This window comes from Wasmannia auropunctata, unplaced genomic scaffold (assembly GCF_000956235.1).
Source record: "Wasmannia auropunctata unplaced genomic scaffold, wasmannia.A_1.0 LD336074.1, whole genome shotgun sequence".
NCBI lineage: Eukaryota > Metazoa > Arthropoda > Insecta > Hymenoptera > Formicidae > Wasmannia > Wasmannia auropunctata.
Genome location: NW_012026816.1, coordinates 2,757,117 through 2,770,025, shown reverse-complemented (window position 1 = coordinate 2,770,025; position 12,909 = coordinate 2,757,117). Strand labels below are relative to the sequence as shown.

General features: G+C 42.8%; 1 protein-coding gene and 1 long non-coding RNA gene across 2 annotated transcripts in view; both read right to left on the bottom strand.

Moving 5' to 3' along the window:
* LOC105449671 overlaps positions 1 to 10,592 on the bottom strand; it is a 10,932-nt gene extending 340 nt beyond the window's left edge. The window contains exon 1 of the long non-coding RNA XR_974366.1: positions 1,027 to 10,592. This is a non-coding gene — a long non-coding RNA (uncharacterized LOC105449671). The remainder of the gene's footprint in view (positions 1 to 1,026) is intronic.
* A 339-nt stretch (positions 10,593 to 10,931) lies between these two features.
* Positions 10,932 to 12,909, bottom strand: part of LOC105449670 (heterogeneous nuclear ribonucleoprotein L) — a 146,379-nt gene continuing 144,401 nt past the window's right edge. The window contains exons 10-11 of the mRNA XM_011689002.1: positions 11,790 to 12,049; positions 10,932 to 11,071 (exon numbers count right to left, since the gene is read on the bottom strand). Of these exons, the coding sequence (XP_011687304.1) occupies positions 10,932 to 11,071; positions 11,790 to 12,049 (400 nt within the window). The remainder of the gene's footprint in view (positions 11,072 to 11,789; positions 12,050 to 12,909) is intronic.

Below are 12,909 nucleotides of genomic sequence, written 5' to 3'. Positions count from 1 at the left end.
TATATATATATATATATATACAGGGTCTCCTATTTTAATCGATCACCTCAAATATCTCTTGAACAGTGCATTTTAGGGAAAAATGTTTCAGACAAAAGTTTTGGGACTTCGAGGGGGACATAAAATGATAACATTGGTTTGACCCTGAATTGCGTCGTCAAGGTCAGGACAAGGTTACTTTGAATTTTTTAAATGGAACCCCCAATTTTTCATTACATGTCCTTGTAGCACACCTCGAGAGCTTTCCAAAACACATAGATAAAATATTTTTGTATGAAAGAAATCTTGAGTTATGAAGCTTGAAAGTTGGAGTATCGTCGGCATTAGCATCATCCAAGGTGTCCGAACACTAGTTAAAACCTTTTGAATGTTGTTCAGGATCATGATATTGATAAAACATGTGAAGGTCATGACCATTGGAAATTGTTTCTCTATTTTCAAAAAATAAATATAATTTTCAAAAATAAAAATAAAAGCAATAATCTTTAATGGCCTTGATCTTGACATGTGTTGTCTAGGTCATGATCCTGAACAACATTCAAAATGTTCGGACACCTTGGATAATGCTAATGCCGATGGTATTGCAACTTTCAAGCTTCATAATTCAAGATTTATTTAATCAAAAAATATTTCATCTATGTGTTTTGGAAAGCTCCCGAGAATATGTAACAAGTGCTACAAGAATATAAAATGAAAAATAAGGGGTCCCATTTAAAAAATTCAAAGTGACCTTGTCCTGACCTTGACGACACCATTCAGGATCAAATCAATATTATCATCTTATGTCCCCCTCGAAGTCTCAAAACTTTGGTCTGAAACATTTTTCCCTAAAATGCACTGTTCAAGAGATATTTGAGTTGATCAATTAAAATGGGACACCCTGTATGTATATATATATAAATAAATAATGAGTTAAAGTTGCAAAAAATTTTAATATATTTTAGTATGTCATATAATTATATGTGACATCTTAAAGAAGTTTTATTGTAATCAGAAATTAGTAAGTATGTTATTAAAACTTTCCGCCCTCTCTCTCTCTCTCTCTCTCTCTCTCTCTCTCTCTCTCTCTCTCCCACAAAAGTAACGGTCATTCTTTCTAATGGAGCTATTTCTATCTCTCGATGCACAAAACATGAGCAGAGATCGCACATCCACGTTGTCCGATTGTGTGAAAGAACAAAAGTCTCTATTAGGCTACCTGGTTCAAAGGGGGATCGATTTCCGGGGGTGCGACGCGCGTCCCGAAATATCACGCTTGGTCGAAAGGGTTAACAATTCCAGAACTAGATTTCAATACTTTATATTTCATGTCCAGTTTTTTTTTCTATATATATATTCTTCATATAGAATCTGTAGATATACATTCTTGGCAAATTCGAAAAAACTGATTCCAAAATAGGAACAGATCATTGTGCGAACTATGTATACAGGGTGCAATTTGTGAGAAACACACGTGTCGTGTCGTGTTCTGCTCGATACTATACATATCTCTTTTCTGTATTTTTTTTTGTTCTTATTATCCTTTCGTCTTTCCGTGTTGCCTGAATTCGTCTTTGCTTTTCGTTCCTCCCTCTTTCGTTCGCCTACCGTTTTCCCTTCCGTTTTCCCGGCAAATTTCATTTTCATCTGAACGGTGGTACATTTGATAGGGTGCACAGGGCTGCTAGGCACAGATAATTGACTCGCAAATAACTCTTCAAACAACATTAGAGCGTACGACATACAAGTATTAATATACACATTACATCGTTATTTTTTTTTTGTTTTCGTATTTAGGAGCAACCACATTGTTGGAGCGTGTCCTGTGTCTGTGTGTGAGTGTACGTGTCTCTCGTTGATCTACGTACAAACTTGTGCCGAGATGTTTCCCAATGCGGCGTGCTCTGTCACGTTTCGGAATTTCTCCCCTCTTGGCTTATTTTTTTTTCTTTCGGTGGTCGATATATGCCGAAATTAAAATTTAAATCAATTCGAGAGCTGAAGTATTTTTTGAATAATTTATTAAATATTTTCATGTTAAATAAGTGTCATGTATGGATGTGATCCAAATCACATCTTTCACCGTGAAATTCCTGAATGCCTTTATACACAGCAACCGGTGAAAGAAGGGATTGATGGTGAAAATCCAGCTCGATGCTCTCACAATACTTTTATGCAGCGAGAACATCCTTCTGGAAAAAACGAAAGAAATTCAAATACGTGATGAAAGCCGCCCATCAGGCGCCATTATTGCACGTTATTGTACCTCTCCGTCGAGCGCGGTTGTGTACGTGTCTTTTGGTGTGAATAGATCGTTTCTCCCGCGACGTGGCTTACGGGTACCTAACGGCGCGCTGCGGCACGACAGGCCATTATGGACAGTCAATGCTTGATTGACACGGCCCGGACTCGAAATTATGGCTAGCATACGGAATATCCGTGTGACGACGATGTTGGGGACGTTTCCTTGAATGAGCAACCAAATCGAATTTGGATGGCTAACCGGCGCGTCGCGAATTTCCGCCTAGCTCGGCTTACCTTGCGATCGTCTTTCCGCGTATCGGACTTAATTAAATTAATTAAACGCAAGCTTTCCGGAACAGGAGTTCGCAAACTTGTTTAATCTAAGTCCATCGCATCCGCACTAATTTCTGCGGCTTCGCCGGATGCAATAACGTTGCGACCCGCGCTGTGCCAATCGACGGAGTAAATGAACAAGCGAGTTAATCGCGAAATTTAAAATTCAACTGGTAATTACAGTAGCATACCTTGGTTTTTTTTTATGGGAGCTATTTGATCATATAGACAGTTTTGTTAAACTTCGACGCGTTGTAAAACTGATAACACACACACTGATTTAAAATTAAATTTCGGAAATTAAAATTCGTGCAATCGTAAGATCACTTGATCGTCCAAGTAAAATATATCAGAATTTTAAAAAATTTGCATTAAAAGAATATGACGACAAATGAAATTCATTGCGTTGAAATATCATTTACAAATAGAGCGTTATGATGCGAAGGGAAACATATTCTTTTAAATAAAATATCGATCGAGCGCGATCGAAGTTAACGGACGTAAATTCGATCACGGCATTGACGATCCAGCAGTGGGCTATCCTGACGCAGCGGCTGTCGTCTCGTGTTCCCCGTCGCGCCGTGGTGTGAACTGGTGGTGTTGTGTGCGAATATGGGTGGATGTGTATATGCTGGTGATGCACATGATCGATGCGTTATAATAATGTGTATACGTGTACACAGTCAACAAATCTTATTACATCTAATTTGTCTTTTTTTCACGCAGCGATGGGAAGACAGAGCTTAGAGACCCTTCCGGCTCCGATGTACAATAACGAGGTGGGGAAAGTTGGGCAGGAGCAGGTAAAGAGGATACAGGATAAAGGACGCGAGGAAGAGGGTGGAGCAGAGTGGAGTAAGGGGACAGAGTGATCGATAATCGGCATGCCTCTAATTTTCATTTGGGACATCGAAAGACAGGTAAGAGGACGAGGAGGGGACACACCGAGAGGGACGGGGGGACACTTAGAAACATTGATATGGCGCATGGTAGTGCTTGGGGTGTCTAGAACCTGATATGTAGGAGCAGGTATATGTCACCGGTAATACTTGGATTCGATGGGGATCACTAGAAAGGCTACACTGCGCTTTGACTTGTTTTGTACGAAAACAACTTATTTTATACACACTGTCGTGTGATCGAAGATCCGGTACGAAACAAAATTTTAAAATTTGGCCGATTGGTACTAATTGAAAAATTTAAAAATTAAAAATTTATATCACTAATTTAATCATGCAGATTAATTAAATTAATGTTTAAATTAAATGAAATTTTTTATTGTTTTTTTTTTCTTTTCGGAGATCTGTCGAACTTGTCTTGCCAATTTTACAAATCATAATCCAATCATTTAAATTGTTAAATGAGAACGGCATCCTTCTTTAATCGGCAAGTTCACAAAATTTGAATGTTCACAAAAATTCGTAAGTAAAATAAATAAATCCGATTGAAAGACAAGATTTGTTGAAGAAGCAAACGGAAACTCTTTCTTCGTGTACAAAAGAAATCAAAGCGCACCGATATTGATACCCTTTCGCAATACCATTAATTAATAACAATATTAACGATATGTACCTACGCTGCATTAATCACCTAAGTATCTAACTAACGAGCATTAACCTAACGCCTTAAACGCAACGTCCATTTAACATACTTATTCAGCCCTCGGCACTCGCAACGCGGCCGCGGGCTATAAATAATCATAACACTAATAATAAGAATAATGATAATTACATTATCGATAATTAATCAATTGAATTTCTCATGCGATTGCAAATATATACATATAGATGGGATATGTATTAGTAAGATCTAGAACCAGTTATTATCCATTAGCTTGTTCTCAAAGTTACAATTAATTATCGACACAGATGGCTCATCTTTACAACCTCGAGTTAGTGTGTGTGTACGCATGTTACGCGCATAACGCACGTGTGTGTCCTGTGTGAAGTTACATGTAAGTCGTGCTTATACATACACAGTGCTATGTATACCTCTCTACCTGGAATACTGTACCGTTTACAGGATCACTACGGGCTACCAAATTACAATTTGATTTTGTACACGTTTAGAACCTGTTCACCAGAAGATGTCCGCGAGGTCTGTCCCGGACTATCGGTAATTTTATACGCAATGTTATTTATTTACTGTTCGCGATTAACGCATCGATTACGCGTTTTCCTCGTCCACCGATGTGTTCGATTTTAATTAAATTCACTATGTAAGCGTGACACTTAGCGCGAGAGAGAGAGTACGCGAACTTACTTTGTATAGGGGGGGTCCTCTTCGTACCAAAAAAAAAAAAAGAGTAAGCTATGTACATCCATTCGTCCACTGGAAAGAGACGCGCGATTAATCTTACATCGTAAACGTGTGTGTCTTTTTTCTATGTCTATCTACATGCCATCCCTCCCCTCTTTCCCCGCCTTTCTAACTGCAGTGGCAGGCTCCCGAGGATTACATTTAGAATGTTACCCGCTCGAGCGTAAATTTCTTGTGGCCCACTTCCGCTTCGATCAATCAGATGTGCCCCTGGCGATAGAGGGATATTTTTTTTTTCTTTCCTTTTAACGTAAGTCTCGTAAACAAGATTCATTGCCAGTCCTGTTAAGGAGCGTTCGTCTCTATTGTCATTTGCCCAGCGTGTGTCGATTCGGCAGGATTCAATTTCTCGACGATGGTTACGCGAAAATGTAAGCCCGTCCGGTGACACGTTACGACCGAATATCTTCACGTTGCCGTTCGTGGACACATCTGTCGTCTCGTTTCCCCGATCGTATAACTCGTTCGATACGGCGCGCAATTACGGTACGGTATACGGCACGATACGACACAATCCCCCGGGGAATTCTGCGACGTCAATTCTGCAACACCGACGTGGTCGAGGGTTGATATGCAAGCCGTGAGCTTCTCGCTTCCCCCTTTTGACGCGAGGCTCGTCATCTTCTGATGCACAGTACTCGAAATGATATATGTATATAATATGTTCGGTTTTTTTTTTACTTTTACGTTATGCACCTCCTTAGATTTAACCCCTTTCCACCCTGTACCGCGCGACCGCGGGCACCAAGCGATTACTCTTGGAAAATTTTCCGCGAACTACAAAACTATCTACGTCTCTTCGCTCTCATCTTATTCTTCTTCTCCGGACTAATCTACGGTCCTCGTCTAGCGGGGACCATCGGTCTCGTCTGGAAGAGTCGCCAAGTCTAGAACTCGGACTGCGGTTTCTGGTTTCTCTTTTTTTTTCTTTTATTTTGCTCTAATTACGCTTGGCACGCGTGGAGAAGGGTTAAATATAAAGGTCGATCGTCGGTGGTGAGGAAAGGGCGGAAGAGGGGGGGAGACACATCTGGAACTCCATCCCCATTTGCGCGTCTTCGCGCCGGATCGAAAATGCGGTGACCGGGACGAGTGTGTGTGTGTATGTGTGTGTTAAGCGAGCGTTCGTTGTAAATACGTTCTACGTACGTTCCTTGCTTTACCGGAGTCTTAGCGCGCGGGTAAAGTGTCAGAAAATAAGCGACAGTCTGGTTGCGCGTGCTCGATCCCTCGACTCTGGCGTGCCGTCCTTTTACGACGCCGCCGTTAAGCTCGGAGCGGGATTCTCATCGCGCGAGAGTGTCGCTCCGTCGAGATGCCACAGAAAATGAAACACCGCTGTTATACAATCCCTCGAAAATGAAGATGCGTCTCTCTCTCTCTCTCTCTATTTCCTCAAAAAAAGAATAAGATAGAAATACATCAACTTACTTTTTAAAAAAAAAGAGATGCGAATGATTTCATACATTTTCTCTCCTCCCTTTTTTTCATCAATTTATTATACTTCCTAAAGAAATAAAGATACGTAGATAAAAGCGAGTAAAAGTAATGATAAATTTCAATATTGAATAGTCATGGATAAAAATAATTGCTTAATTTTTCTAAATAATGTAAAAATTTAAAACAAATTCGTTTAGGAGAGATTGAGAAAGATTTTTCCAAAATATTCGAGATTGAAATCAAATGGATTTTTTGACCTCGAGAAATTATATGACAGGGTGATATTTCATCTCGAATATTCAGTCATCGAATGGGTATCGAGTACGCAGCGATATACACTCTTGATTTAAACGCTGCACTGCGCATCACATAAATATATATTTATATATATGTATATGTATTTTATATATATATTTATCTACAAAACTGTATGATATGATTACACGTCCTAAGCTGCTTAGAGTCTAATTTGCCTTACGTTTTAGGTCCTGTTTCACTAAATCAAAACTTCGAAGGGTTCCTCGGGTAAAATGTGATGTGTACTCTCTACGGGCGACCTAAATTTTACACATATAATTACAGAATAATAATATTAATAATAATAATAAAAATATAAGAATGTGATGTAAAACAATTTTTCGCTTCTCCCTCGGGGAGAAGAGTGGGTTCCCCCGAGATAAAATAATCTATATATCGTTGGAACACGAACGCAACCGTGAGTCCAAGTGCGATAACGAAACGACGGACGCGACGCGCGGTGAATCGGCGCGCGTCGCTTCAGCTTAGTACCTCTTGTTTATTCATTGTTTCTTTTTTTTTTCCTTCTGCTTTCGCATTCACGCGTTTCTCCCCGCGTCGATACGTCGTCCCCTTAATACGATCGACAACGGTTTCAGCGTCCTCTTCGCCGTCGGCGATCGTCGCGGGGATCGTCCCCCACCCGCGCGCGTTCGCTCGGCCGAAGCCCCTTATTTTTCTTCAAAACGGTACACACAACTTATCCCCTAATCGTATTATAACAAATATTGCCTCGAATATAAACTTTGTATTCTTATTTAAATTATATCTCATTTGCGTTAGGTCTCTCTTTCTCTCTCTATCTCTCCCACTCTTTCACTCTCTCTCTTTCTCTCTCTCTCTCTCTCTCTCTCTCTCTCTCACGAAGAATGGACAAAACGGCGGGTTGATATTCTTCGCATCTGTCAAGGGCGCGCGCGTTTTCGGCCCTTATTATCTTATGTTACGTATGGCCGAGAAGTCAAAGAGTCTATTTATTTATTTTAGTTTAGTAGTAGAGTCGTTTGGTTCGCTTCGCAAAATTTGTTCGGAGATCTAAAACCATTCTTATAAAAACGCCCCTCGGCCCGACAAAATATTACCGAGGGACACTAATATATTGTGTGTGTGTCGTCGACGTTCATTGTTCTTTTATTATCGTGTGTACGTGTGTTTTTTTATTCTTCTTTTTTTTTGCTTCGATATATAAAATTCTCAATTCGCAGTCCGCGATCTGATCAAAAGTGGTGCCACGCGGCGCTCGTTGGAGCGTGCGAACATACGAAACGTGTCGTCTCGTCGCAACCTGAACACTACAGCTTCAAGTGGGGAGGGTAGGGAAGATGGACTTCGGGGATTCTTTCGTTTATTCGAGAAGCGGAGGTGTGAGAAGTGAGGAGATAGTGGAAACGATTTAATCCTCTTAATTGGTAGCAGTAGACGACTTTATTGTTTAACGTTTATAGGACCCGCGAGAAGCCCCGCGCGACGAAGGAGAACCGAGGAGTAGTCGAAGGATTTTTCGCGTTGTCGTCCAACGTAAAAAAAATCAGGAACGTGACGAACGTAAGTCACATTCGAGCGTGGAGTTAACTCTTATCCGGGTAACCGGAATCGACATAATTTCATCCTCGCGCGAGTAAACTTCTTCATTTCCATGAAGAAAATCATTGTCTTTTTTTTTTTCAATTAAAAGTATCATTTAAAAAATGACGACAATTTATTTTTCCTTACTTTAAGTTATAAAGATTTAGAGCTATAACGCAACAAAGTTGAAATTCAAAAGAGTATACGTATGTATACTAAATACATAATATTTTATGTAACAATTATTGACAAATTATATAATTGTTTTTAAATCTTTTTCTTTCTGATTTTTCTTTCTGATACAAAGCAAAACGCGATCGTACCATAATTAAAGTAAGATTTGCAATTAGATTCGATAATCCAAATAACCACTTGATGCAACAATATGGCAAGCCACAAAGCGCAAATAAATGTAAGCAAAAAGCAAGTGCGTAGCTTACATTTATTTGTAAATTCTCAATTCATGGCTCCAATTAAAAATCTTCGCGTTTTTTCAGCAATAATAGAACAAGGGATAATATTTAAGAAACCGTAGAGAAGAACTGCATGCAAAAGTCGCTTTATGTGGATTACTACGTAGTTGCGGCAAATCCTTCAGTGAATGAAACATCGCTACACTAATCTGTCAAAGATAGGAAATCATTATCTGCATTACAAAATCAGGTTATCCGGATGAGTGTTAAAAATATTAACGTTAAAAAACGGATGTACAGTAAATGACGGAGGAGAACTTTGCCGTGCGGATACTTGCCGCGGGCCATGCTTATCGCGACGATGAAGCGGCGCGCGGTTATCAATTACACTCAAAGCGGATTGGCTGCGTTCTCTCGCAGGTCGCTCAGTTTTCGGAGCACGATTGATTCAGATCATTCCTCAGAACACTCCCCTAAAATTTCTATTCCCGTGTTTAATAAGTGGTCGCTGAGAAATCTCCGGTTCGTTTATTGGATCCCACAGAGTATGGTCGTCAAGGAGCGCGTGGCTCGGTTATTTTTATTTTTTTCAGAATTAAATGTCGGTGGCGTCGCGCGACGCGACGCCGTAAGTTTGGATGAGTCGATCGTGAGACGCGAGCGAACGAACGAACGAGAAAGCGTCTCGTCGCGGTCGTCGCGAGAACGCCGAGACGCCATATATACGTCCGGGGCTTCGCGGAAGCAGCGCCCACCTGTCTGCTTCGCGAGCAACCACGAGGGATTCCGGCACTTTTCGCACTCGGCACGGCTTCCAGGTTTCCGTCGAATCGCGCTCTTCCGGGAGGATTTTCTCGATCTTCTCAGCTGCCCCCCTCTTCTGAGAGGTTCGATTATCCTCAGGCGAGGAGATCCTCTTCCAAAGTAGTTTTGAACCGTCCTCGAGCCATTCCGCTACCACCAAAGAGATCTTACAGAGCGGCACCTTCATTCCTGGTACGGCCATCAAGAAACGGATCCCGCCTTCTTTCCAGTCATTCAGACGAAGGCTCTATCAACCTCTCAACCATTTCTTTCTTGATAGATCGTATTTTTAACTCTCTTCCGAGAGGTGTCTTCAAACTTTCCCGAACGATTTCTCTTTCGAAGGAGCTAAACTTCCTGCCTCCTTTCCGAGACAGCTTTACTATCGTCGAGCCATTCCATCTCCTTCGATCCATCTCTCTTAGCTAATGGAGTGTTACCTTCTCTCATCCAACAAGTTTCTATCCTCTTCAGACCGTTTTCTTCTGAACCGTGTCTCTCATTGAGGCGATTCAGAAGACTTCACAGCCTTGCTCGGGACGATCCTAATTTTTGCAAAGAAATTCCACGGCACCGACGCCGATTGCTCGAGTGAGATGTTTCCGCGAAAATCGCGCGCATGGTTCCTCGTGAAACGTACCGATTTACTTCCAAGCCCTTTGATATGTATGCGCGTCGGAGGCCGCTGGTCTCCGAGCTATTTACAGGAGTCTCCAAAATTGGAACAGCGGCGCGTAACGTGTGTCGTCTGTCTCGGCCTTCCCTGCCAGTCGGCCGCGAAGGATTCCCTGCGACTTCAACAGCACCGACGCTACACCGCCGCGACGTTCTCTCCGCGACGTGTCGTTGCACTTTATATACCCCACCTCTCGTCGGACGCCGAGTCCCCGTGTCCGACTCGCGTTGACAACGTGTCTCTAGTGGGACACGGGCTACTATTAGGCGTCGAGTTACACATCGAAAACTTTCTTAAGCCTTCGACCGCGACGGGATGAAGACTCTGCGTAGAGCGACGTGTCCAAGAATACACGCGCGACCCTTTTCGAACCCGTGGCGGGCAGCCGCGGAACGACCGCGGTCGTCTCACCGTCTGTCGCGTTCGATCGAAAATAAACGCCGTCGCGACGTTTCCTTTTCGCTGCGGCGATATGTTCCGATCCTATTCCTCTCGTTCTCGGAGAGATCTCCATCCTCGGCACGAACCCGCGTGCGTGCGTGCGTGCGTGCGTTCGTCTCACCCAGTTGTGACGTGTGGGGCCCGCCGTTTTTTTAGTAGGGCCAGAAGGTTGGCAACGGAGGCGGGGGCGGTGGTGGTACGGTCGGATAGAGGGTCGGGGTGGCTATCAGGAGACAGGTGGGTGGCGGTAGGGGCGGCGGTACCGGTGGCGGCGGCGGTAGAACCGGGGACAGCGTTATCGCTGCGGCTGCGGGGTGCAGGGCCGTGCCCGCCGTCGCGGGGGCACACAACGGGTGCAGGGCGGCGAGTGAGGGGCGCTGGCGCTGACGCTGACGCTGCTGGCCCTGGACCTCGCCGTTCTATTCCGAGTCCTGCTGCATTTTGACGTGGCCATTACCAGCGGAATTGCTCGACGCGCTGCCGCTGCTGGGCGGGAAGCTCGTGGGTATGGTGCGCGACGACGAGAAACAGAGCTTCATGATGTAAGGGAACTTGCCGTCTGCAACAGACAAGCGCGGCGAGGGGACCGCCTTGTAATTTCTCGTTGCCAAACTCGCAAGCGAAGGGACTGTCGAGTCGAACAAGATCTCGCCCGTGTCAAATGACGTTTCCTTACGTTTCAAGTTCCTGGAGTTTGACAGCTGTCTAGCTAGGATCATCGAGCAAAATTAGGGCTTTAGACGAGTTGTCTATGTATCGCGACCCTAATCATTAATTACTACGATGCTATTAATCCCAAACTCTCATCCCGTGTATAAGAGATTCAATAGAGAGTTGAAAATTGAAAACGTTGTGAATAAGAGTATATAAAGTAAATCTATTTCAGAAACAATAAACATACATCCCCATAAAAAAATTTCTTTTTAAATTGGACTTATCCAACTTGTTTCGATAATTTTTATGATTGACACACAAGTCCGTTCCCTCGGCTTTACTTTTCGACATAAAAATGATCGCGCCAAAAGCCGTGAAAGAGAAACATAAACTGAAACTAAGTAGATTCTTCTATACGAAAAGTATCGTAAACCTGAACGAGAGAAGTTGAAATCCGAATCCACAAATCGAACGAATAAGTGACAAAGTCGAGTCGACCAACCACGGAATATCATAAACGCGTAAAATCCCCACGACCGCTATCTCACGCTCACGGAAATGTCGCGCGAGAGAAATCCGAGCGCTTTACGATCGTATGCGCTATATCGTATGTCGATACTTACTGCTGTTCTCGAGCGCCGTGTGATTGCACTCCATGATAGCGGCCACCGCGATACCGACGCTGCTGAACTCGATCAGACCGGAGGACGATCGTTCCGATTTGAGGGGGAACAGCTTGATCGTCGTCGGTGCCTCGATACCGCGCTCCACGAACACGCGATTCACTGTCTCCTCAGTTAGATCCGGCGGGGTGTTGAAGAAGTGGACTATCTTCGATGGTGGTTGTATCCTGTTCTTATTGGCCATCGCGGGGTTCAGGAATCTGCAACGATACGTCGAAGTTCGGGTATTATAGAATTCGACTGGAAAAAACGGCTTCCGCGCCGATTGGATGGGCAAATGCACTACCGCTAAGTCTGGAGTGCCTCTTTTTGCAATAAAAGCTTAATCAACTTCATTTATTAACATTGTAAATGTATGAAAGCTTCAATCATAAATTATAAATTTTATTTGCAATGGTACATGTTCAAATTGGTCATCAATGTGGTCAAAAGTAAAAATTGACATTTTCGAATAGAATAACTATTGTATTCTGAAAAGAATTGTGGTTTTATTTAAAAATTATAAAGTGCTCCCAGTTTTCGAGCGGTAACGCATATCATTATCAACGAGTTTTGAACTAAATGAAATATATATCTTAAATATGTATGTGACTGTGCTGATATACAATAAAATTAAAATTTAATTAAATATATATGTATCGGTAATGCATGTATAGGTAGGTGAATACATCTCGAAACTTGAAAATGCTACAGGTGGAGTCTGTAAGCTACAGTTTTATCATCTCGAAACACAAAAAAGTGATATCAAAATTAAACAATAACGTAGCATTGCTCTTTCTTCTCTCTCCGCGCGGACAGCTTTGATGAAGCCCCGCGGGGAAGTATGCCTGCTCCCCGACGTGGAATTGCTCCCTTTCACGTTTCGCGCAATACCCGCCGTCTTATTCCCAACAAAAATGTCAGCTTACAGTCCTAGTCCTTCAATTACGCGAACGAAAGCGGATTTCCGCGCGGTGGAGGAAAACGTCCTTCGAAGGAGGACGTTTCTGCCGCGCTGTTTGTCTTTGGGGGAAACTTCTTGTGATTGACTTCTCGCAATCAGAGCTCACGCGGCCCAAAG